Source organism: Vigna unguiculata, chromosome 3 (assembly GCF_037176805.1).
Source record: "Vigna unguiculata cultivar grain cowpea cultivar isolate G323 ecotype 2 chromosome 3, ASM3717680v1, whole genome shotgun sequence".
In the NCBI taxonomy this organism is placed as follows: Eukaryota; Viridiplantae; Streptophyta; class Magnoliopsida; order Fabales; family Fabaceae; genus Vigna; species Vigna unguiculata.
This window is the reverse complement of record NC_140794.1, coordinates 68,060,339-68,087,687: the sequence shown is the minus strand read 5'-3', so window position 1 is coordinate 68,087,687 and position 27,349 is coordinate 68,060,339. Positions and strand designations below refer to the sequence as shown.

At 29.3% G+C, this 27,349-nt stretch overlaps 2 protein-coding genes and 1 pseudogene across 3 annotated transcripts; 2 read left to right on the top strand and 1 right to left on the bottom strand.

Annotated features, from left to right (window-relative positions):
* The first annotated feature begins 1,147 nt into the window (after positions 1-1,147).
* LOC114178705 (uncharacterized) lies at positions 1,148-6,700 on the top strand (annotated as a pseudogene). Its single transcript, XR_014993998.1, has 4 exons — positions 1,148-1,250; positions 1,450-1,509; positions 2,932-3,777; positions 4,042-6,700. The product of XR_014993998.1 is annotated as an uncharacterized LOC114178705 (transcript).
* A 4,012-nt stretch (positions 6,701-10,712) lies between these two features.
* LOC114178812 (mitochondrial thiamine diphosphate carrier 2-like) lies at positions 10,713-15,009 on the bottom strand. Its single transcript, XM_028064913.2, has 8 exons — positions 14,749-15,009; positions 14,495-14,647; positions 14,278-14,406; positions 14,057-14,168; positions 13,676-13,803; positions 12,326-12,478; positions 11,514-11,651; positions 10,713-11,233 (listed from the first exon to the last, which is right to left on the bottom strand). Exons 2-8 carry the CDS (start codon positions 14,609-14,611, stop codon positions 11,015-11,017), a joined length of 996 nt encoding a protein of 331 aa, XP_027920714.1. The 5' UTR covers positions 14,612-14,647; positions 14,749-15,009; the 3' UTR covers positions 10,713-11,014.
* Positions 15,010-26,156: 11,147 nt separating this feature from the next.
* On the top strand, positions 26,157-27,295 carry LOC114175166 (protein SRC2-like). The gene has a single exon (XM_028059934.2). The coding sequence runs from the start codon at positions 26,277-26,279 to the stop codon at positions 27,102-27,104; it is 828 nt and encodes a 275-aa protein (XP_027915735.1). The 5' UTR covers positions 26,157-26,276; the 3' UTR covers positions 27,105-27,295.
* Positions 27,296-27,349: the final 54 nt, after the last annotated feature.

Genomic DNA, 27,349 nt, shown 5'->3' with positions numbered 1-27,349 from the left:
AGATAAAAGATTATAAGTTTTTTTTTTTCTTTTTGAACTATGTTGATGTGACAATAAATTTAAGATTCACAGGGCTTAAGGATTATGGTTAAATCTCGATTTATATTATAGTACCTTCAAAATTATATGTAACTTATAATCAATTGTTAACACAAGCTTTTGTATTCTTATGCATAAAATTTAAACTCTGTTATATAAAATAAAATCATCTCTCCTGATGAATTACATAAGCACATATGTTAATTACAACATGTTCAACGCAAATATTTGTGATTGTTAAATTTTTATTTAAAGTAATTTTACACAGTACAGAGGAGCTATGCATCATCTATAAGATATTATTGTTTACAAGTAAAATCAGTACGTTATTTTGATTTAAAAGGATCACATTAATATTTGATTGGAAAGTACAAATAAAGTTATATATATGAGTTGTTTAACTTTTCAAATTGCAATAAATTTGAGAATGGATTACTTAAATGTGATGTTTAGTATATGTATTGTATGATACGATGGAGATCCATTTTAAGATATATGTGGATTCTAATTAAGTTTAATTTGCTAACTGAAATAAAAAAAAAAATAACACACATTTAAAATATAGAAAATTACATAAACGAAAATTGATTGAAAAATCCATAATATAGTAGAAGGTTGGTGAAGATGTGTGTGAGTGAGTACTAGAAATGGCAAGAGGCATGGAAGCAAAAGGCAAAACCAAAGCTAAAAAAACATGAAAATATTTGAACCTTAATCTTAACCTAAACCTAAACCTAACCCTAACGTAGTCCACACAACAACATAAGAAGAACCAATTCACGCAGGAGGATCTCCTCGTCTGCCTGCACTCTATTCACTACCATATATATGCATCTATGATTGGAATCTTCAATGCCACGTGGCACTGCATCTTCACACGCGCCTCATGCGCGTGAGGATACACTTCCTTCCACCCCACCCTGCCCTTGGACGGACCAGAACACAACACAACCCTCGCTTTCTCTCTCCAAAGCAAAAATAAATAAATAAATAAAATTATTATGTTAATAATAAATAATAATAAGAATTTCTGATATATCTTTTTTCCCTATATATCAGCAAGAGCCAAGGGACCGAAGAAGAGAACGACTTGGGTTTAGTTTTCATTTTTTTCACTTTTATTTTTCTCTCGTGCAAATTTTCTTCTTCTCTCTCTCTTTCTCGAATTTAACCTTCGTAGTGGCCATGAAAGCTCTTGCTCCTTGACGCAGGTACCACTCTTTCTCTCTTCATATACACATCTTTGTATGTAATATATATATATGTACGGAGTGAGAAAGAGAGAGAGAGAAATAGTTATGCTGTTATTATTATTTTCTTCATCAACAACTATGTCTTGTTCACGTTTTCTTTATTTCCAATCTGTTACTTCGCCAATCGCTGTGTAACAATCACGATCCATTTTCCCAGCTTCGCTTCTTCATGTGGGTCTCGCTGCCTGCTGCTTCTTCCTCTTCTCCTTCCATGGAGGTAATAACACTGCGAATCTTCTTCTCTCTCTCTTTTATTTTCTGTTCTCTCTTTTATCTCATTCTCTCTCTCGTGCTGTGCTGCTTGTACGGTTTTAATGTACTTGCAGGTGTGTTATCTTGTAAAATAACTGATTTTCTTGGATCATATTGGAATTCTCACTGGGAAACTTGTCTGTGTTTCTGTGTGCGCGCTTGTCTCTTTCTTTCTGCTTTTATTTTTCTCTTCCTTTTGTTTAATGTTACATATCTGTGGCTGTGTCTATGTGTGTGTTTCGTCTCGTGTTGGTGTTCTTTTTTCGTTCTGGAATGTTGTTGGTTTCGCGGAGATTGTGCTGGTTTTTTGCATTCGAGAGAAATGTGCTTACTGGGGATTTTCATGCATTTCTGCGGAGTCTTCGCCTTCCTTCTCTTTTCATATATATTGTTCAGGGAATGGATCTGGTTTGTGGATTTGTTCTCGGTGCTCCTCTCGCTTTTTTGTTACCCACCTCTTCATATTAACACGTATGTCAACTCTTTGTCACGATTTTTTTATGCCAAGCTTTCTTACGGGAAGTTCATTTGGTTGGTATAGGAATTTTGTTCAACTTCCATGTTCTGTTGCTAAAGGTTCCTGTTTAATTTGGGATTTTTTTTTTACCTGCAAGTTTTTATTTTTATTTTTTCGGGAAATTAAATAATAATTATATTCGTCATTATATTTTTCTTTTTCATTTTTTTTTCTTATTTATTTAAATTTCTCCATTTTTCTAATCAATTGTGACTTTTTGATGATAATTGGGTGTAGGGGTTATGACTTCCATATAAATATAAATCTCAACTCAATGTTATTATCTCACTGATTCTGAGACGGTTTGCTCAGCCGCACTCGAACATGGCTAGCAAATTTCACCGATGAAATCGTTGGATGTCTATAATTTAAATTGACTTGCAAAATGCTTCTCTGGTTTGACTCTAGCTGTGACTCCTCGTCGATGGTTAAGTGGAAAATTCTCATTACCATTAAATCTCGTCATTATGGTCACTAGCATTTTATCAGGAAATAATCAAATCAAACTATCAATCTTGCACACAGCTGGAGGAAATGAAGATACCGACTGTGTTTTTTCTTGCTATTATGTGTGTGTTGTAGGTTCATTACAGAAACATTATCCGGTAGACAACATTAAATCTGTGTTTTATAGTGTGAGTGATGTATATAGAAAGAGAAGGGCAAGGACACTCACCCTTATTACATTCAGCTCTTGCTCTACTGTTCACTTCCCTAGCAACAAGAAACACATCAGATTAGATAAAATAATCTTGACCATCCATGTGAGATTGAATCCTCAAAATTAGTTCCTCTCACCTGATACGCGTCCTATGTGTTTTCATGTTCATCTTTTAATCTTTTTTTAAATATGTTCAAATTTATGAACAGGTGGATGCAGTACAAGTTAATGACATGAATTGTAATGAGGAGCAAGCACATGGGCAATCACTCTCTCCCGAATATTCTGGTGTTTATGATGTTTTTGGTGAGCCGGAAATATTTCCTCGGGTGGGTCAGCAGTACCAGGTTCAACTTCCTTGTTTAATTTCAAAATCTGACTATCACTGCTATCTAAGGAATCCAAACGAGGTAGATAACTCTGCAAGTGCTCTCCATAAGTTTCGAGTTGGATTACCGATCCCAATAATTTGGATTAAGGATGAACTTGAGAACAGTAGGCATAATCGGCAGGAAAAAGCCTCCAAGTCAGATGGAGTTACCAATAAAAATGAATCTTCAAAACAAAATTGTATAAAAGAGACCTCTAATGATCGGGGGGGTGATATAGTAAAGGCTAAACTTGGGCCAGTGGACAGTACATTGGTCAGTGAAATGACATTGGGAGAATCGGGAGATTCCAATATGCAACAAGAAACAGAGATTGAGATGCTCGAGAAGCATAGTAATAAAGGTCATTCTTTAGTTCCTGGGTCTGCGAGTGACACCTGGAATGAAATTGAAGAGGCCAGTTTCATCCTTGGCTTGTATATATTTGGGAAGAACCTTGTTCAGGTGAAAAGATTTATTGGTAATAAGAACATGGGAGATATACTGTCATTCTATTATGGAAAATTTTATAAATCTGACAAATATCAAAGATGGTCTGGATGCAGAAAAACGAGAAGTAGAAAATTCATTTATGGCCAAAAAATTTTCACAGGACCAAGGCAACAAGAGCTTTTGTCTCGATTACTACCAATGGTATCAGAGGAATGCTACAATAAGTTACTCGAGGTACTCAATTAATTCTTGATCAAGAGCATTTTTTTTTTTGTACATTATAATAGAAAAGTTCTGTGTGACAATTATTTTCATTTCAATTTCAACATAAGAATGCATTACCTTTTATCGTAGCTTTAGAAGTCTTTTGCATCACGGACCTCATTACTTATGCAGAACAAAACAGTTATCTTAGCATTTCTACTGCCTATTAATTAATGTACCTTCTATGTATCTTAAGGAATGTGTGATGAATATATTAATTCAATTACTTGGTAGGTTTCCAAGGCGTTTGCAGAGGGAAAAATGCTTCTAGAAGACTATGTTTTGACTTTAAAGGCCTTAGTTGGGCTCAAAGCTCTTGTTGAAGGAGTAGGAGTTGGTAAGGGAAAAGAAGATCTTACGGGACTCGCTATGGATTCCATGAAGCCTACTCAAGCAGTAACTGTTCGCCAAGAAATACCAGTTGGCAAGGCATGTTCAATGCTTACACCTCCGGAAATAATAAGCTTTCTAACAGGTGATTTCAGATTAAGCAAAGCTCGAACAAGTGATCTATTCTGGGAAGCTATTTGGCCTCGTTTACTTGCCAGAGGTTGGCACTCAGAGCAGCCAGATAGTCATAACTATGCCGTTGCTTTTAAGCATTCTCTGGTCTTCCTTGTCCCTGGAGTTAAAAAATTTTCGAGGAAACTGGTGAAGGGAAATCACTATTTTGACTCTGTTAGTGATGTCTTGTGTAAAGTTGCTTCTGACCCTGAGCTAATTGAGCTTGGGACAATTGCAGATAATGATTGCACTAGCAAAGAGGGAACTGGTTGGGCACAAGATACAAAACTGGATCGTGAAAATTCCCCGGATCAACCACGCCACTGCTATCTCAAGGTAAAAACTCCAAACCGCAGCACAGATGTCATGAAATTTACTGTTGTGGACACAAGTCTGGCTAGTGAAATGATGAAGAATGTGAGAGAACTGAGAAGCTTGCCCTTTGAGTTTTAAAAACTTGTACTTTTGAAAATGACTCTGATGATGATAAGAATATTTCTGAGGAGCACACAAATGAATCCGAGTCTGCCAAGACCACCTGCTTTGATAGGAGGAAGAATGGCATTACTAAAGCCAGTAAATCTAATATTGGTAAGGGTGTCTCTTCACTTTTGAATGGTTTTGAAAACAATGTCCCTTCCAAAGTGGAGCTGCCAAGGAGTGTCATGGCTTCTAGTGGCCTATCTGCTGCCTCCAAGGGCCAGAAGCCAGAAGAATTCTTGTGCAACACACTCAAAAGGGATGGTTTGAATTGCTCATCACTCCAGAGAATGGTATCGGATAATAAAAATGATCTAGTCCCTGTTACAAAAAGAAGGAGGCGATTAAATGCTTGTAGCCGCGCAAAGAAAAATAGCAACACTGCCAATTTCTTTGTGGTTCCTAGAGGAAAAGAAAAGGAACCCGGGTTTTGTTTGGATACAGAAAATTCAAAATCTAGTGCAAATGTATCTGCAAACTTCTTTGTGGCTACTAGAGTAGAACAAGAGGAAGCCAGTCTTCAGAAGTCAAAATTTAGTGAGAGAGTTTCATGGGATATCCCACCCCAGGAGAAGCAGTCATTAGCAGGTTTTCCAACCCAGAAAAACAAAAGACTAGCAGATTCTCTGTCAAATCTAAGCTCAATCATCAATGAAGAAGCTGTTCCTGACACTAGTTCTTCAGGCGCTATGGATCAATGTAGTAAACCCCAGCCACGGACTATGATTGACCTTAACTTGCCTGTTTCACCAGAAGTTGAAGTTGATGAACCTTTTGTGAATGTAGTGACCGAGATTCAGCAAAATGAGATAGCTAAGGAATCAAATGATCTCAGTGTTGGAACAAACTCCAAACTTAGCGATCAACCTGAACAACAGCCTGACATGCACACCCGGAGGCAGAGCACCAGAAACAGGCCACCAACAACGAAAGTGCTTGAAGCTTTTGCTTTTGGATATCTAGACAGAAAGGAGAAGCGAAAAAGTAGAGATTATCTTCAAGACGGCTCAATAACAAGATCTTCCGTATCTCGCAAAGTGGGAGGCTCTAGTAATGCTGGTACTGGTCTTGAAAAAGAAGAAAAAACAGATATCGTCATTAATGGTAGCCCTGGCAGTGACTGTAATATACACAGGCTCCAAGTTTAATGAAGGATAAAGGAAACTGAGTGTTCAAACTCAACTCTAGACTCAGGATGTGAATGTCACTTCTTTGAATCCAAGCAGTGGAAGTTTGATTACCAGGATCCAAAATTGTTAGATGGCGCATGATATGAACAAGATAGCAGCATTTTCACTGATTGAAGTGGTTTTGCACATAATGGATGTTAGATATTAACCTCCAAGGAAGGTTTTTCATAAAACTTTCAGGTCTTTCCAATAGAATGCACTATAAACTACATAGAGAAACCCCTCTGTTCTTCTCAGCTTTGCAATCAACAGAATCTGAGAGATGTTTAGTCCCTGGAATTGAACTTTTATGCTTTTCTCATTTCATAGTTGCAGTACCAGTCTTCAATGTCAGACATGGTTTCAGTCAACCCTTGCTGCCCCTGGTTATGAACAGAATACACAGCAAGTCAATGCACATTGTGACAACAGTTTTTTTCTTTTTAATGTTAAACCTCATCAGATTCTGTCAGATGACAGAAGAAAAGTAAATGGAGCAGCAGTTACCATAGGCCTTTTCCCTATTGAATGGGTATGTCCTTCCTTTATACATGCATATATGATGTGATTTCATCGTTGTTATATTAGGTGGTTGTTTCTAATAATTTACTACTTCGCTTAGACCAAGCGTGGTTAGTTACCTCCCAAGTTGTGAATCATAAAGCCATTGTCTCTGTATGTAAAGTATAGGTGTTTATGGCTTCACTTTTCTCCTCAAACAAAAAGAGTTTTTCACCAAATTTTCAAATCTTAACTTACTGTTAGATGAGGACATATCTTCAAGTCGACCAAATTTGCTTTGTAGTGATATATTTTTCTGTTCAAATTTACTTAGCTGTGTAGATTTTAAAATTCAAGTGAATTATTTTATTTAACTAATGATACCCAAGTTTGTCATTATCTTATTTTTTGGACTTTCTATTTAGGCTAACCTTGATTTGTCCCATTCAAGTTTCACAGTGGACCCATAAATAATCGAGCTTAGGTCTAAAAATGTGATTTAATCAAACTTTAGGGTTAAGATTGAGTACATATATCTTAACTCATCTTTGATGTGAAGTCTCTATTTTTTTATTTTATCTTTACTTGAATGTATTGTTTGTTCAGTTCTCTTCGTTCCCAATATTTGGAAAAATGTTTTTTCTTAACAATTTTTCATTCTGTCAATTCTCTTCTCTGCAATTGACATTTGAAAGTGACTTTGTCCACTTTTGTTTTACGTCTTGCAAAACCTAAGCTTCCGTTTCCAACAAGTATAATACATAAATGATTTAACTACTAGTTTTTCTTGTTAGGCTTTGTTTTATTATACAGAAAGAGGAATATAATCACAACACCTTATAAAAATGCATGTTTTAATCCTATTGTTAAATTTATTTGCATATAAGTGAAAACAAAATATGATTAGCTAATCTGGTTGTTTAATGACTCATACATAATCGTACACACCCAAATTAAACTTTAGCATTTTAAAAAGGTATTATTTAAAAGAAAATTTATAAATATTTTAAAAGTTGACTTCTAAATAATTGTAGCTTTTTAATAAATATAGTGTGTGTAAAAGACAAATGTAATTTTTTTTTCTAAAATTCCTTTGAATTGAAAAATAGCATGTTTAAAAACAATTTCCTCTATTTTAAATATCAATATTATGTTAATATTATGTTAGCATTGCTGGTGAAAGAAAATTTAAAATTCATTTTTATAATAATGTGTTGATTTGGTTTTCAACATTTTGTAATTCCAACTTCCCAACCCCAACTAACTATCAGTTTCGGACATAAATTACGTCCCAATCTGATGATGTTGTCGGTTTCTTTATTAAATTCCAGCAAATGGTTTTATATTTTTGAGTACTTCAATTCTCTGCAATGTGTCAATAAGGATCTTCCAATAATGAAGTCATATACACTTTCATCATATTTTTTATTTCTAGTATTAATATATTCTCCAATGCTAATTTGTATTTATAATTTAATTTTTATAATTCATATATCTAAAAAAAATTCTATCCCTATCATTGACCAACTCTGACAAATATTTAATTGATAGAAAACCTTGTGTTCAATTTCTAAAGCGTTTTTGTTTATGAACCATTTTAATTACTAAGTGTTTCCAAAAAGGTTAAATGAACACAAAATACTTATATAATCATGAAATGGCAAGGTTTGTAGTTGTTACAATGTTAGTGTGAGAGTGTGTTTCTTGTTAATATGATCTTCATATGACACGTGCTAATAGACTTTAGTTTAACCTAAGATTATAGTGTCTGTAATTCGAGTGAGATTAAATGTTAAAAAATGGACAGAAATTGAAATGAGTTCTATGAGAACGTTTCATCAAAGTTATAATACGTTTTTTTAATTATTGGTCTTATTAAATAAAAATAAATGTTAGAAACAATTTATAATAAATGATCTGATCAAATTGATCTAAGCATGTTTCATGTATAATTAATTGTTGCTGGTACTGACAAATTAAAACAATGAAAATAACAGATGTCAGAGGAAAATAGATAAGAGAGAATTAAATTTTGAGAAAAAAAAAAAAAAGAAAGGCTAAAACTGCACTCAATTTTAGTGTCATCTACTCAAATCAAATAGTCTGAAATCCTATAAATCCTATAACATTCTAACATGTGAACATGTGTGATGTGTTACCTCCACGTGGGAGAACAAAGTGGAAGAATCATTTTTTTTTCTAGTAGAAAACTCAAAGTCAGTTAAACTTATTTTGTTAATTTATATCACAATAATATTATTTAGTTACTTATCTAATTCGATCACAATAATGTATTTCTTATATTAAAAGAAATTAGATTAGCTTTGATAAATATGATAAATTCATTACTTTTTATAAATATCAGTGAGAACATGTGTTCCTTTTTAAGATAATAAAAAATAATTTTAATAATTTTATTATTAATATAAATAATTTTAATAATTTATTATTAATAATTTTATTTATTTTGTAGTTAATTTTATAATAAAAAAATAAATACATTTAAAAGAGGTAAACTAAAACGTCAAATTAGTAAAACAAATAGTTAGTTAAAGAGTAAAAATTAATAAAAAAAATTTTTTAGTTTAAAAAACTTTTATTTAAAGGTCAAAATTGAAAAACAATATATAAACATCGACAAGAGAAATCTTCTATAAATTATGATAATAAAAGATAGTTTTTATAATTTTATTGTAAGTATAAATAATTTTTATAATTTTACTGTAATTTTTTTTTTGTTTTGTAGGTAATTTAAAAATATTTAAAATTAAAAAAATCAAATAAAAAAAGTGGTTAAATATAAAGAAAAAATTACTTAAAGAATAAAATTAATATAATAATTATTTTAATTTAAAATAAAATCATATAAAAAAATAAAATTAAAAAAAATGTTAACACCAAAAAAATGAATATATATATATATATATATATATAGATATAATATTCGTATATAGTAAAAATATTTTTATTCAAATATATTTTAGGAGAAAAAACTAGGAATCATTAATTTTACAAAACCCATAATTTCTTTTGAAAAAAGAAACTATAAACCAAAAAATTATATAACTTTATTAAAATTAGTTTATACGGTAACATATTTCCTATTTTTTAATTTATCTTATAGTTTATAATTTTAATCATTGTGACAAAAATAATAAAATATTAATTCTTTAAATATGTTTTAATATATTAATTACAATTATTATTTAATTTATTTTTTAATATAGAAAATAGTTACATGAAAAAAAGAAAGAAACTTATTAAATTTAGTTAAATTTACTATTTTTAACAATTTTCATAATTTTTAAAATAAAATTCAAATTAAAAGTTAACTTCTAAACAATTATACTTAACCATGTTATTCTTACCATAATACATTATCTTAATATTTCATACCTTCGTCTAGTCCAAAATCGATCCTTCGAGGTGTGCTTCTCTCCAAAGATGAATTTAAGAAAACAAAAAAATAGTCAGTGAATTTAAAGAAATGTAGAAGAAATAAGTCAATGAATTTAAGGAAATGTGAAAAAAAAATGAAGTTATTTGTTTTAAGCTAAAAACGAGATAAAAGTAAAATTTATAAAAGTTTGTAAACGATTTAATGATATAATAAATATAAAATAATGTTTTAATAACTATTAGATTAATTCTATGATTAAAACTAATATAAATAAAATATAATTATTTTTATTAATTTTAGTATTATTATTACTAGTTTTAATATTATTATTGTTAGTCTTCTTATTATTATTAATATTATTGATTTTAATATTATTATATTATTACTGTTATTATTAGTAAGTAAAAACAATCTTTTTAAATTATAATTTTAAAAAACTAAAGAATATTTATATAAATATATATTATTCAGTTGTCTTTGTCTTCTCGTTCCTTTTTCCGTACAAGAACGAGAATATTTCATTATTCATTACATCTATGTTGAGAAATCAGTTATCCATTTTGTCAAATTGAGAATGAAAAATAAGTGTATGTTAAAATATAACCCCCCATTGTTTGACCACTTACCAAGTTAAACAAACCAATAATACAAAAACACACGAATCCTGGACATCAAACATTTGATAAATTATCCAAGTTAGAGGGACCCATTTTTTTCAAATGAATATCAATAATAAGAATCCTGAGGACTGCAACAGTATTAGCCTACAAAAATTGACAAATTTGAGGATAGACTACTTTTGTCAAAGAGAAGAGAATTATAAAAAAAATCGACACAACATAGTCTCAAACTCGAGCACAAAAAGATGTTCACTCTCACCGAATTTGGCTAAAAGACCAAATTTAAGTTGAATCCAGACACCATTGGATTCTAGACAGGCTTTACACCATCTTGGAAATATACATTTTGAATTCAATATCAGACGTAGACATCAAGAACGAATCTTTTCCATCTTAAGGAAGTTCAACCTTATCATCTACAACTATCATTAAAATGAATTAGCAAATCCCTCACTTTCTTCCTACACTACGAGGGATCAATTTGTATATTGAAAAAGAATATGATTAATAACTGGAGAAAAAGTGGGGAAAAATCAACTAAAAACGGACTCTAGCCAATCTGATGTCAACTCATAAGCAACAAATGTAACAGCACCAGCAGGTGCAGCTTTAATAGTAGATGGGATTATCCCCTTGTACAAACCAGCCCAACCCTCTAATCGCAATATCCGTTGCATGGCATCGAACATGTTCCTGTATGCACGATGCTCAACTCGAGCTCCATATCTTGGATGTCTTTGAAGCCCTTCAATCTGCACCAACAAAGAATGAACATCCATTATTATAAATGACAATGACAGAATAACACAATGACAGAATGAACATCCATTATTATAAATGACAATGACAGAATGAACATCCATTAAACACCCTCTCCTTCTCTCAGATGACACCAAAAAATCATGTATCCATGCCAAAAATAATCACCAATTTACAATTTTTAGGGTTGAAAGGCCATGACATCTACAACTCTAAGTTCTGAAATAGAACTTCCAATCCCTGTACTGATCTTTACTAGGTGTAGAGGTTTACCTGAAATCTTTTCTTGACGACATCAAGTGGATGACAGACAAGTTTGGCACATGTTCCAGCTGCTAACCCACAAAGGAAAAGCTGAAAGCTAGAGATATTGTCTTCTACAGCAGTGTTGGAAACTCTATGATTCCAAGCCTACAATTTCACACATGCAATACATTATATGTTAACAGGACCAAACACTACGGTACAAAAGTAAAGTAAACTAAACATTCATCAGCTGTGTGAAGCAATCCAACTCCCTCTTTAAGTACAAGCGGAAATAAATCAATAGTGACATAATTTCAAAGTTGATTTTCTCTTTTGCTAATAATTCATCAACTTTAATCTGCAATATAATAAAAATTGCTAACCACAGATATGAGTTGTGCACACCACTACTTCCTCTTTAAAATTGAAAACAGATTCGCTTTTGGACAACATTGAAAATAGTGTAGCAGCATTAATAGCGCAAATAATTCATCCAACAAAATGGCAATAGTAATTCATAAGGTATTCCACACTGAAAAGCATGGCAACAGATAAAACAAGGATATAAGACAATGTATAATAAAACTGAAACTGAAAAAATTATCCACATAAACCAATCCTCACAACTGAATCAGAGCATCGCATTCCACCAAGAAGGCTACAATACGAAGGAATAATATTAAATAGCATGGAAGACCGAATCATGCAGTGTCCATGGGAATCTACCATATCACCACATTAGAGTGTCACAATAAACAAAGTAGAACATCCAAAGAATGCAGATCATAATCATGTCAAGAAATACAGATGCGCTTTAAATAAAAGGACTGGAATTGTACCATGGCCCAACGCTTAAATGTATCATACGTGCCAAATTGTAGGCCTGCATAAGGTATAATCTCCACTAGAGTAGGGGACAGTCCAGAATACAAGCCTTGGAATCCACGTGTACGAACAATATCAATGAATGCTGATCTCATGGTTGGATATACCTATAGCAGTATATTGACAAATAATTGTTACAAATAAAAAAAACTTCAAAATGGACCAAAGCAAGATCTTTATTTCCACACAAAGCAAAACAAAACAGCATAGAAAGCATAAGCATTTAGAGTTAATGAAATCATTAATGAAGATCTCATATCTGCCACAAGTACTCAAAAAGGAACACCACAGTGTTCACACTCAGCTGTAGCAATCCTTAAACGGGAAACATACAATACTAGTATACCATGGATTGATACTTGAGTCCATTTCACAACCAAGCTGAAGTCGAACTTAATAAGGTTCAAGGTATTCACTATAGTCCCATAGTGTATTATAACAAGGTTCTATTGTGACTTATGGTCTGCAGCTGTCAATGATTCGGTATAATCAATAGAAGAGAACAGATGTTATAGTTTGAAAGGCATTCATCTCTATGATTATCCTTAAAAATATATGAATAACCAATATGAGAAGGGATCAAATTACTACAAAAGTAAATATAAAAGAGTTAATCCTCTTTCCTTTAATCCAACCCCATAAGATGAATTACCCATTACAACCATAAGACTAAATTTACTCTTGGAAGTAAATATATCCCTTAAAAAGTAGCTCTTGTCATTTAATTTGAGTTTCTTCCACTTGACATTTATTTGAGTTCCTTCCTCTGTTTGACATTAGTTAACAAGTGTGAAAAAGAAAACAATAAATGAAAGTCCGTAGATTTCTCACACTAGCCACGATAACAGATAATTAAATACTTTGAAATTACAAACTACAATATCTTGAGGAATATCAGATTTGATTTCTCTCCAATGTGGAGAGCATAAAGGTTGGTGTCTCCCTAGGCATTTGAACAATAGTGCATTTTAGAAGAATAGCATAACTTTGAAGTGGACACAACTCAAAACTAACAATACTGTTGATAGAGCTAATTTGAAAAAGAAGCATCCTCTTGCTTGCAACAAGCAAAATGAACAAACAAAACAAAAAAGTGATGTCAAAGTTTATAAACATTCAAGCCCAGAGAATGAAGTGTAGGCTCATATTCATTACGGAGAAGATAAAAGCCTAAAGTTTAAGAACCAAATGAATGTGTTTAAAAAGCAGACCAATAATTTGCTTCACTCTACAGAACACTAATTAACATTACATAAATTTAGTTTTAATCTGTTTAGCGAACTTAAAACTAATAATGCTTATACCTTTGGTTCCCCCTGAGATGCTAATATGGTACGGAGAAGATCAAAAGGATATGAACCTACTGTAGCTGCACACCCAGCTAATGCTCCACTGACATATGAAAGATAAGGGCTCAAATGAATGTGATTCTCTGCACACAAAAAGATAAAGCAATCAATGAAAAAATAAAATACTATAAATAAAAAATAAAGAACATATTTTAGTATATAATAATTATAACTATATTTCTGAACAGTGCAGCAGAGTGTATGACAATAGGCTTTAGCTAGCCTTGATAGAGTACAAAAATACCGCAATGAATTTGATAAAACTCCCAAAAAATGATTTCTCATTGGTTTTAATGAAGACAACACATGGAGACCGTGAATTACAAAATAGAATACCTGTCTTTGAAGAGCCAGAGACAAAAGTCTTCAACTTATGTAAAACTGTAAATTGTATAGCTGTATATGGCATAACCATTAGCAATGCCGGGACATTTCCCCGCCAAAATCCCTGAAAAAGGGGTAAAAAAAAAATGCTTTTAGCCGCAAGAAAAAACACACAGAATGACAAACATAAAAGGGTAACAAAAATCACGGGGTTTATTTATTGTTTCCTCTACCTTGACGCCTTCTTCTCTTAGAATATCTTTGGTTGCTTGAAACATGCCAGTATATTTTGATGGTGCAGACGCAGCTGCAGCCAAATCCTTACGTAGTAAAGCCCATGAAGATGTGGGTTCCAGTTGAACCTGTTATTTTGAATTTGAGCGTGAATAACACAACAAATTAAAAAAAAAAAAAAACCCAACCAAAAATATAACACAGACACGAACATACCTGGAATCTAATCTTAATAACATCGAGGGGCGATGTAACAGTCCGTGATATTCCTCCGGAAATTGCTCCGGCCGAGGAATCAATCAGGGCACGCCTCAGTTTACTCGGTTCCTCCATTGCCGCAAATAGTCTCCTCCGTTTTAGGGATGCAACCTGCAACGGCTAATGAAATTAGGGTTTCTGAAAATCGGAGAAAAGCCGATAGAGAAATTAGGGTTTAGGATCTGTGCGTTTGCAGAGAGAGGGAAAGGGACCTCGGAGAGATGGAGAAGGGGACAATGGAGAAGAGAGCCGACATTGAAGACTAGAGAGAGAGAGAGAGAGAGATGAAGAGAGAGAAACCGGTAAACAGAGGAAACAAGTTTTCAATCTGATTGAGTCAGATTTGGCGGAGAGAGACGCAGTTTATTTATAGAAAGACATGAAGTGAATGATGATTGAGTTTATGAGAACAAAATTTTGCTTTGAATTGGACGGAGAGATTATTGCATTGCAGGTATACTAATAATACAATATTCTCTTTCTTCATTCAGATTCCCCTATTTATTGCTAAACCTTTCTCTCTTTTATTTTCGTAAATCACACATTCTTCTTCTTTTTTTATTCACAAATCAATGTTTATCTTTGATCTCCTTCATGATTTCATGTTAATTAGTTACATTTGAAAAGTTACAAATAAAATTTAACCCAAAACTTGAAAAGAAGTTTTAAAATAGGAATTTCTTTTCTTTAATCTATAATATTTCTTTTATGCAGCTACTAATTCATAAGGTTACTTTGATAATTTATGTCTATACGAGGATTGGATTAAGTATTCAACAAAAGTTCGAATTCAAAATCAAACAAAATTCAACGCAAATTACTCTCTTTTATATTAATCCAAAAATAATTATAAATTATAATGATAACAAAATAGGTAGTTTCGAAAGTGGGTATCTTCTCTTTAGTGTTTTCCTCACTTTTTCAATATTTTGTTTCAAATTTTACGTTATATTCACGCAGCTAATTAAAAAGATTTCTCTCTCAAATATCTAAAATTATCGTTTTTTTCCCGGTATATTTATATTTTATCTTTTGTTATCATTTATCTCTTTCAACGTAAAATAAAAAAACATATCTTCTTATATTTTTATTTCTAATATTTTGAAAAATGTAAAAATATTAAATATAACTTGCATCATAATTTTCATTGTTTATTTTAATAAAAAATATAATTTACCTCACGCTTTTCAGTTCAGTTTCTTCCCACATAAAAAAAAAATACACACTAACAAAATAAGATAAAAAAAACATAGTTTATCTATTAATCACAATAAGATAGACGAGTTCTCTTATTGTATTATATATTTATATCTAATATCACACAATTCCTTAAATAACTGATTTTCTATGCATTCAATTTCCTCTTTTAAATAGAAACTTGAATTAGAGACTTCGTTGGAAAAATATTTCAAAGTCTTGCGATTGGATGGGGGAGATTAAAGTCATAGGATTTGACCATAATTTAGGGTTAATTTCTATTTCAATTAACTTTGATTCTCCATGATTAAGCACAAAAGTGAGTTAAGTAAGGTTGGTGGATACACCAATCTTATGTAGAGGATTAGGTGAGAGGAGTCACACTTAAACAAATAAAAAGAAAAATACCAAAAAAATTATTAAAAAAATAAAGTAAGAGATGAAAATGAGGGTGGATTTAGAAAAACGTAGTGGTGTCCTAAAGGAATGGTGCTAAAGCAACCTTTATAGTTGCTGCAAAAACAATTCCTCCATTGATTACCATTCAAGCTTTTGCTTTTTTATTTTTTTGTCTTTTTTGACGCGATCGTGTTTACTTTCTGCCTACAAATAAATAAATATATTCAAAAGAAAATAGAGAACACTCTTATATAAATATAATCTTAAAAATTTTAAAGGTGAATCAATAATTTAATTAAACATATAATATTAAATTTTATATATTAATATATATATATATATATGAATAATTTTATATAATATTTAACAAAATATCTTAGCACACATTCTCATAATTCGTATAATAATTAATTGTTCCACAAATTTAAGTTTAAACTCACTCACTGATATTTGTCATTAACTTTAAATATTTCACAACCATGTGAGTATAGATCTCAACAATGTTATTTATATTATTTAGTTGAGTATTAATAATTTTTATCTTTAATGTATATTATCTTCCATATTATTTTTCATTTATCTCACTCAATTAGAATTAATAAGGTAATAGGACAAGACGAGTTTAACTATCACATATTCATTTAAAAAAAAGAGTATTATCATCTTTATATCCAAACTCAACAAATTTACGGATATATAAATTTTGTCTCATTCTCATTAATATCAAGTAATGGACATAAATTTATACTCAAATTCATATTCATTTTCTTACCATTTTAATATTAATTAATTAAATTTTATAATATAATAAAAAAAGTTCAAATAAAATATAATGTTATAATATTCTCATTTCTTCATTATAGAATATTTAGAAAAATTACAATGTATATGTTCAAAATTAGAGTACCAAATAAAATGTTATGAGAACTAACATGTTTATTAAATTTGTAAATAATAATGAATCAGATTTGATAAAATTTAAAAATATGTTTAAAAGGTTATACAAAAATAGAAATATTTTAAATATCTCTTTACTTCTATTTTTTAAATTTTAGAACAAATATAAAACTAATATTAATTAAAATTTCTAATATAATTTTTACTAATATGATAAATGACAATAAATAAGATTTATGACAATAAAAAATTATTATATTATAATAAAGGAATTTATTTTATATAATTATAGTAATATAATTACACTTATAATAATGTTATAAAATAAGCATAATTATATAAAAATATTAAAACAACATTTTACATGATAAAAATAAAGAACAAGTAAGAATATATAAAAAAAAGTAAAAATAATTAAATGTGTATTTTATAAATTATTCGATACATTATTTAATGAAATCGTATAAAAGAAAACAAATATATATAATTAATAAAATGAAAAATATATTTTTTAAGAAAATTTTTTCAAATATTAAATTAATCTAATTATTGAGAGATGATAAATTTTGTTTTAGCAAAACAAATAATTTTTTTGAAGTAAAACAAAAATTAAAAATAAGAGTATGAAGAAGATAATTTTTTTTATTGTCTGTATAAATGAATGATTTGTGTTATTGAACACTTTAGTAGAGTTAAACATTCTCGTATAAAAATAATAATAAATATAAATATTAAAAAAATAAAAATATTCAAATATAAAATATAAAAAAAAATATTGAATTTACATAGGCGGTTAACTTATTATGAGTTTTGTGTGGTAGTTGGACATTAAAAGGAGTTATTATAATTGATGTGTTGTTATCTTAAAGTATAATCAAAATAAAATAAGAAAAGGTTTTGTGATTTTTTATTTGGTTTTTAGTTTTTGAATTTCGTTGATTCTGTTTTAAACACTCTCTACACACAAATATGGAATCATATTTAAATATTCATAAATTTTTTATGTCTCCCTGCACGGCACTGAGAATGTGTCGTTGATATCAACTTCACTAGTGCACTTTCAGTGGTCAAAAATTCTCCGCGAAGGAATATAAAACTTTAAAAAAATTAGAGTTAGAAATCTAAAAAGTTATGGCTATCAATATCATTGATATTTTCTACTAAAGATATCAAATATATGGTTGGATTAAGATTTTATTACTATAAACTAACTCATCAAAATTCAGAAAAAACGTTTTATTTCCTTGATAAAACTAAATATAGTTAAGTCTGTATTTTAAAAACTAATTTTAATTTTAGTACCTTCTATTTCTTTTTAATTCCTTTTCATTGCAATTTTTCTCCATCTTAATTAAGGATGTTTTAGTCCAAAAATAATTAATACGGAAAACATTATAGATTGAGTCTTTTAAAAATAGGAAACATTACTTCTTATTTGAGATTTATAAATAAGAACCAAAAACAAGTAGTATTTACATTTGAACAAATACATTCTTTTGATAAAGCTTTTTGTGTTTTAAATTTTTGGGAGTTCTTTATAAATCTTATGTTTTTATTTCTTCATCTTTAATTTTAAATTTCCTTTCAATGTTAAAATTATCCCAATATCACAATATGAATATTTATTATCGATCTAAAATATAATTTATACGTCCAAAATATTCTATAAAATAATTAGTTACATGTATTTTCATAACATAATACAACAATAAAATAAACATTTTACGCAAATAATAAATAATTTGGTACAATTGTTTTGTTTAGGTAGGGTTTATTTTAAAGGTTTATTGTTTTTTTAGTTTCTGAAAATTAGTACAATTATGTTAACTTTGTTTAATTTCTTAAAATTAAAAAAATAATAATAATTCATAAACACTAAATTTGAAGGACTGTCAATAATTTAAATTTCACAAGTACTTAACAGTAAATTTCTTTTACTCTTAAATTTTAAACCTTATAACCAGATTTTAAGTTGCTTTGCTCATTTTTTTTTTCTTTTACTTTTCTTTCTATTATATGTTCCATCTAAGTTTGAGTATATTTCACACTTCTGAATAACAATTTCTAAAGTGATATCCTAGTCCTATCCCACTTAATAAAATTTTTTGTCGGCTAAAGAAAGTAAGATAACTTCAGGATGATACGTTGATGACACTAATATTCTTGAATTTGTTTTAGAGTAAATATATAGATATATGTATTAAATAAATGTATGTCATGTTGGATTATTTAAGGTTAAATGTTTAAAATTTTATGTTGAATTAGTCTGTCGTTTTTATAATTAAATTGAAGAATAAAACCTTGTGAAGTCTTGAAAATGTTGATGTTAGAATAAAGCATTATGGTCTTCTTTTCTACTTGTTCATGCTATATTGCCTAAAAGATTATATTAATATAGAGTGCTCTACGGTAAACATTTAATACATATTTTGATTTTGAGAGTTTGATATGAACTTTATTAAAATGTGAACTTATAAAATTTATGAGTTATATTATAATATGAAATATTATGGGTCATATAATTATAATATCAAATATTATGAATGTCGAAAATTTATAGGGATTGTGAAGATATGAAAGATATGAAATATAAGAGATATGTTATTAGAGGAACTTGTTATTTTATGTTATTCATACGATTGAGTTGAAAGATTCTCCTTGTTTATCATGCGATCAGTTAAATCAAGTTAAAAGTGTGTTCTTCATCCTTCGTCACATCTTACACAATGGTCAATCGACAATCATATGTGAACGAATTGAAAATAATTGTCATGTGACTTTACGTGATATTTACTAAAAATAAAGTCACAAAATTATTGATCTAAGAATTTTTTTTTTTAAATGTAAATTTCAACTAGATGAATACTTAAATAAATACGGACTTAAGTCATCATTTAGTGTAGTTCTGATTTAACAAACATTTACATCTAGAATGACTATTGTGGTAATGGTAGCATATCAATGCATTTTTCGTGGTAGAATCTATGAATTGTTGGTCTTATGCTATTTGTCAAATGAGTATTACATCATTTAGAGTTGAAGAATGAGAGTTTCAAAGGGTCGACAGAAAAATTACTTTGTTTCTGTCTTCATCCTATTCTTCTTTTTGCCTGATACGTAATAATATATAGGACGTCATTAGACAAATTTTGTACTTACAAAAAAAAAATGTTGAAACATTAATTTTGCAGTACAGTGATTTTAATAGAAAATATCACGTTAAGATATTTTATGTGCATCTAACATGTCTGTGGAGATTTATATATAATACTAATTAAATATAAGTCTAACCCATATTAAGATAAATGTTTGTGAATATTTTTTTTATATAATACTAGCTGAGACACAGGTGTGATTATCATACCTTTATGTCTGTATTTTAAGTTCGAAAACAAAAAAATTGAAAATAATAGTAAGAAGTATATTAGTGTACATACAACAAATATGATGAAGAAACAGAAAAAAACAAACAATTAAACTCATGACAATTAAAAAAAATAAATTCAGCTGTTGCTATTAAAAATCAAAATATACACAAAAAAGATTTTTTTTTTATATATAGGTATAAATTCTATTGTTTCGCTTTTATTTAATATATAGAATGGTACGTAGATTTCGATAAGATATCTATAGTGCACGATTTGCCGATAAGTAGTTTAAATCATAGATTCAACTAATATTTTGTTTTTTTAATACAGGTGTGAGAAATTAGAAAAATAATAATTAAGCTTAACACAGACTTTAAACCTTTTATTTATATTTAATATACATATTTAATAGATTACTTGTAGAATTTTATTATAAGATAAAGAAGTTATATTAACTAACGAGGTGAAAATTATGATTTTGAGGTGCTGGGTATATTTAGAACAGTTAGAGTTTAAGGCCCGATTTTAAAAGAAGACAGCGATCAATATAATGAGTATAAGGGGTGCAAATAGAAATTCAATGAGATAATTTCCTTTCAACAAACAAACAAAAACTGTCTTATTCTCCAACTATTTTTTATTATTATCCTTGATTCTCCCTCTTCCTCCTCCGTCAACGGGTTATTTATTTGAGGTTAAATATGTTTTTGTTATTTAATTTTTAGTGAAAATTAGAATTAGTTTTTTTTAGAAATTTTGAATTAATTTAGTATTTTATCTTTATAAATATGTGAATTTAATCATTTAAATCAATTTTTTAAAGTTTATCTGATGTTTTAAATATATTTTTCAACTAACATTGAAGTGAAAATGTATCAAATGGTATAAACAAACTAAAATACTATAATGAAATGTGTTTGAAACGTCAACTAAACTTAATAAAATTTGGTTAAAAATACTAAATCTACGTATTTACATAATTGAGAGACTAAATTGATTAAAGGTTATCAATAATGATTAATTTCAATTTTCACCAAAAGTTAGATGACCAAAAATATATTTAACTTTTTTTTTCTTTACCGGTTAATCTCAATCTAGAAAGAATGATATAGACCTTCAAGAGAAAAAGTCTATACCTAGAGTAAGTTTTTTCAACTTTCTTCTTTTCCTCTTTAATCACACGTGCATGAAATTGTGGATTTGTGGATCATAAAGAATTTTGAGTTGATTTAAGACTATTGATGATTTTGATTTAGAAGTTTTAGTCAATAAATTAAGGCTAAAATCAACCTTTTGGTCTACTTCTATTTACCTATTTAATGTCATTTATATAAATATAACAAAAATTATTAAATTGAATCCATTTAACATAAGATTTGATTAAACTAAAAACAAATAAATAAAAGAATCAATTTGAATAAAAAAAGTGGGAATCTAAGGAGGATTTTAACTCTAAATGAACTTGTGTTTTTGTGCTTTAATTATCTTTCCAAAATTTATTTTGTTAGAGTTAATGAAAAATTAAGGTTAAGGAAATTACCTCTACTTCAACTTCACTGCATGTTATATTTGAAAGTTTTGAGTTATGTGTTAAGTTTTAAGATATTTGAATGTAAATAATTTTAAAAGTTTTAAAAAATGAACTTGAAGTCTAACCGAACTCTACCAAATTAGTTTGTAAGATAAAATTTGTCCATACTTATTGTTAAAAAATATTACTCAAATAATACTAATAATAATAAAAATATAAAATAATATAATAATAATTAAAGCAATAATAATACTAAGATAATATATAAAGCAATGAATATTAATTAGAGATCAACAATTATAATAATAATAATAATAATAATAAATAAAAGATAAAAGGTAAGGAGTAGAAATATTCTCGGTTGATGCAAGCGTAGCGCTATCCTTAGAGATAAAACGCCCCTACAAGGCTAAACAAATACACAATCATATGTGTTTCAAATCATATGCGTTTCTCTCCCATGATACAACAATCCCGTCAGATCAATCGAGTGCAGTCAAAGATCTCCGAACACTAATGTCTTAAAGATAATATAGAGAATAAATAATAACACTTTTAAGAAAGACTCTAGTGTTTGTTGTCTATGTTGTTGTGTCGTTGTTTCTTTCCCCATGCACCTATGTGGTATTTATAGGTAGAAAATGGAGACAAAGAAGTAAATAGTAATAAGAATATAGCTATTAGCCATAAAACACATTAACCCTTAAATTAAAGGTATATAAAAACATGAGTAAGAGTAAGTTTTTTTATTTTAATTATTTATTTTTTAAATTATATTAAAATATTTCCAACACTTATTTAGTGTAAACTCAACTTATTTCTAGTCATGTGGGATCTCCAACATATCCCCTCACATCGAGACATGTATATCTTTAGCGCGAGACTAAACATGAATGGGTGATCTAATTGTAGTTTGATAGCAGATGACGTGATACACCCAATAAACCACAAATCTCTCAATAATTTGTGATCAAATAACAAGTCTCATCATAATAGACTTTAGATGACTTTAATACTATTTAAAAAAATATTTTTAAACATAGCATGATCTTTCATAACTAGTTTGTAATGAGATATTTGCATTGTATCCAATTTATATATATATATATATATATATATATATATATATATATATATATATATATTAATTATAAATTCGTCTTAGTTGATGAAAGATTTTTAACAATAAATAAACTATATTTTGAAATTAATTAAATACTGTAAAATCTTACTAATGATTTTTATGTACAAAGATTTTGGTGATTGAATAAACTTCTATATCTACTTGAGTATGGTTTAGTAAAAAGTATTTTACTTAATGTTTGTTAAGTATAAATTTGATTTTTTTAAATTTAGTTTTCAAAATTTGTGAAAGTTCTTAAGAAATTTTCCTCATTCCAAAAATTTATTTCAAGTAGTTTTTGGTTGTTGAAAGCTGTGTTAAATTTTTGGTGTAATAACATGGTTTTTATGTATTAGTGTTAGTAAGGTAACTCAGTTAGAAGTAGGAGTAATTCATATCAATGTATTAAATGTAAGAATCATTCGAAGATTCGCTCATACGGTGCATTTATTATAACTTTGGATATTGATAATATTTAAATCCTGCAAAAATAATAGAATTATAACACAATACAAACGAGAATGTTGCTAAGGTATCCTTCCGTAAGTGACATTTTCTACATCTTATAATACATATTACAAATTGACATGAAAGAGTTAAATATAGTTGACCTTGTATGGTAATAGAGATGTGATACAGATACATTGACTCAGAAATTATAATTATATTAATTGTTTATTCATATAAATATTGATAGACCCATATTTTTTGGAAGTAAAAACTACACTTAAATTTTTTATATTTAATTATTTTCATAAATACAATAAAAAAATATATAATCTGTTCTATTTTCGGTAGATTTCTTTTATTGCTTTTAAATAATAAATTTATTATTTTATTTTTCATTAATATATTTATATTTAAAAAAGTTATAGTCTAAAAAACGTAATCAAATAAAAAAAATTAAAAGACGTGATTATTAAAAAGAGAAAACCAATAAAAACAAATACATGTTAGAAGCCGTTTATGAAAAAAAAAACATAATATATTAACTTTTTATTTTATATTCACAAAAATAATATATTAAAGGATTGTGAACACGACCTTCCTAATTATGAAAGTCATGACTCCTTCATATTTTTTAATTTTATTTTTGATATATATTTATATATTTTTTAAATATATATTTATACATTTTTATTGTTTAAAAAATAAAATAAAAATTAATCTAACGGATTTGGTTATTATATTTTCTAAAATTAATATGAAACTAAATTATAAAATGTTGTGATTTTATATTTTTTATTATATTATAATAAATTAGTTGAATAATTTTGCATTGAAATAAAAATTTAAATACTCATTAATTTTGCATGAATTCAATCGATTATAAAGATTAAAAATTAAAAATTAAAAATATAATTTATATAGTTTCTTATAGTACCATATTTTAATGAAGCCTCATGTGTCCTTTGTTATTTATTTTAAATATCTGTATTGATCGGATTACTGAAATAAAATTGATGTTCATTTTATTCTAATAAGCTAGTCTTTTATACAACATTTTCGTATTGCATTTCGATTGATATTTATAAAAAATAAAATAAAGTTAGACATAGTTGAGATCACTTTACATCTCCATTTCATATTGTTAATCTATATATTCAGTACGATGAATGACAATGATAATCATTATGATGAAAACTACACTTATCCTTATTCTTTTCATAAAACAAACCAAATTAATTAAGAAAGTACAAAAGTAAATAACATTATGGTGTGTTTAATTTTTTTATAATATAAATAATTAAGATAAATACGACACACATAAAATGTTGTGAAATTTTTTTATAAATTTATACTGAATTAATACAGACTGAATTATATGAAATATTAGTTTGATCAATTACGAGATAATAGAAACTCTCTTCAGTTATTAGAGGCAATCGTGATTCATAATACATGAAATCAAATAAAAAGATTTTTTTTTCTCTTCTCATCCGGAGAAAGAATGAAAAGATTATTCAAGAAATAAGACGATTTTAGTTAAACAAAAAATATCACACGAAACTAGTTTTTCTTTCTCTTTTCAGGATAATCTGACGTTTTAATACTAATTTGTTGTTTCATAAAGTTAACCTAAAACATTTAAACAATTAACTCTTGATGAAAAAATGAGTGAATTTGTAAACATTGCTACTTTTTATTATTGAGTGTATGATAGTCTTCCATTCCACATAAAAGTTCAAATTCAATATTTTTTTTATTATATATTTTTTTAATACATCCTACCTCGAATATAATGAATTAAAAAAGTCTGGAAACAAAGTTTAGTTGTATCCATTTGTGGTCCTTGAGTTGAATTCCATGTGCCAAAGAAAATTATATAATTTTCGGCGTGTTTTATTTCAATATTTTCAAATTATATTATAAGAAATAAAATAAAAACGAAGTAGTATTTTAAAATTTAATAAAAGGCCGAAAATATAATAAATAAAAGAAAGGAGTGGAACAGTCTGGAAAATCAAGTTCGTTGGAAGGAGGAAAGAAGAAGAATCAGAGAAGGGTCCCAGCAACTTTTTGGAAACAGAATAAAGAAGAAAGATAAGCCAATTTTAAATGCCACGTTATCATAACATAATGACAAGTTTTTATTATTTTGTTTGTTACGAAGAAAACACTTTAATTGTTATGAAAGTAAGATTATTTTTAAATACGTAAATTAGTAAATAATAAAATAAATGGATGTGTAAGTTTTCTCTTTGTTTAACTCGCAAAACACGCATCAGTGAAACTGAACATGACAATAGGAAAAAGTCGTGAGCCGTGTGGGTTCTGCACACGCAAACCACTGACATAGGACTTGGTCAAAAGCAGTGTAAACTTTGGAAGTTTCGAAAGAAATTGTTTCATTCCATTAAGCCATTTTTACTTTTTATAATTTTAAAAATCTAAAATACAATACTAACAGATAAAGATAATGAAGCGTTAAAATAATAACTGAAAAAAGTAAAATATATAAAATAATAGAATTACTTTTATTTTATTCCTACAAAATAAATATCTTGTTACAATACCACAATAAAGCCGCCTTTATTGAGAAAAAACGTATCAATATTAAAACGCGTGAACACAAAAGAGTGGCACTTTAAATTCAAGATGGTTGACCTTAATCTGTGTTAATTAGTTTGTGAGCGAAGACGATAAAATAAAACATACACAACAACCAACTTCAGACTCATATTTCTGATCTTCGAATTCACTGAAAAACTCGTCACCGTCACCATGGAACACAGAACGCTGGAACTCAACCTCGGATCGGCGAAGGATATCAAAGACGTGAATCTCTTTTCCAAGATGGACGTGTACGCCGTCGTTTCGCTCTCAGGCGTCAAAAAGATCAAGACTCCCGTCGACAGAAACGGCGGCACCAACCCCACGTGGAAAGTTACCGAGAAGTTCACCATCGACGAATCGCTCGCGCGTCAGAACGGCTTGACCCTCGAAATCAAGCTCCGCTGCGAGCGCAGCCTCTCCGCCGACAAAGAAATCGGCCAGGTCGTCGTCCCCATAAGGGAGCTCCTCGACCAACCCGGCGACGGAAAATCCTTCCAGCATGTCAGTTACCAGGTCAGAAAACCCTCCGGCAAACCCAAAGGAGCGTTTAGTTTTTCTTACAGATTTAGCGAAAAATTCACAGCGCCCGGGATAGCGCCAGCGCCGTCCGCGCCTGTTGCTCCCAAGACGGAGCCGGTGACGGCTTATCCTGCTCCCGCGGTGGGGTCCACTTCTGCCTCGTATCCCGGCGTGTATCCTCCTCCACCGCAGCCACAATATGCGGGCGGATACGGGTACCCTCCGCCGCCGCAAGCGGCGTACGGGTACGCTCCACAAGCGGCTTACGGGTACGCGGCACAACCCGGGTACGGTTACCCTCCTGCTCCTGCTCCTGCTCAGAGACCCGGGAAGAACAAATTTGGGATGGGATTGGGAGCGGGTTTGCTTGGTGGAGCATTGGGTGGGCTTCTGATCGGAGACATGATATCTGATGTAGGTTCTTACGATGCTGGCTATGACGCTGGTTTTGGAGATGCTGGTGGATTTGATTTTTAAGTTTTAATATTTTTCTTACTTGTTTTGTTTCTTTGGAGTACATAGTTTTTCTTAGTATCTGAACCTTGAATATGGTTTTGCGACAGTATACACTGTTTTGTTACTTCTATTTACTTGTACAGGTGGTGTGTTCTGTTTGTAATCGCTCAAGTAATGTTATGTTTCACGACTATCTCTGTTTTTTTTTCGAATATTAATTCTCGTATTATTTTTGGAAGACGAGATAAATGGTATTTTGAGTTATA

Coding starts and splice junctions, on each gene's coding strand:
- LOC114178812 (XM_028064913.2), bottom strand. CDS start 14,611: ATGGAGGAACCGAGTAAACTGAGGCGTGCCCTGATTGATTCCTCGGCC. Junction 12,479..13,675: donor CATCTCAGGGGGAACCAAAG/GTATAAGCATTA, acceptor ATACTGCTATAG/GTATATCCAACCATGAGATC. Junction 11,234..11,513: donor TCGTCAAGAAAAGATTTCAG/GTAAACCTCTAC, acceptor TTGTTGGTGCAG/ATTGAAGGGCTTCAAAGACA.
- LOC114175166 (XM_028059934.2), top strand. CDS start 26,277: ATGGAACACAGAACGCTGGAACTCAACCTCGGATCGGCGAAGGATATC.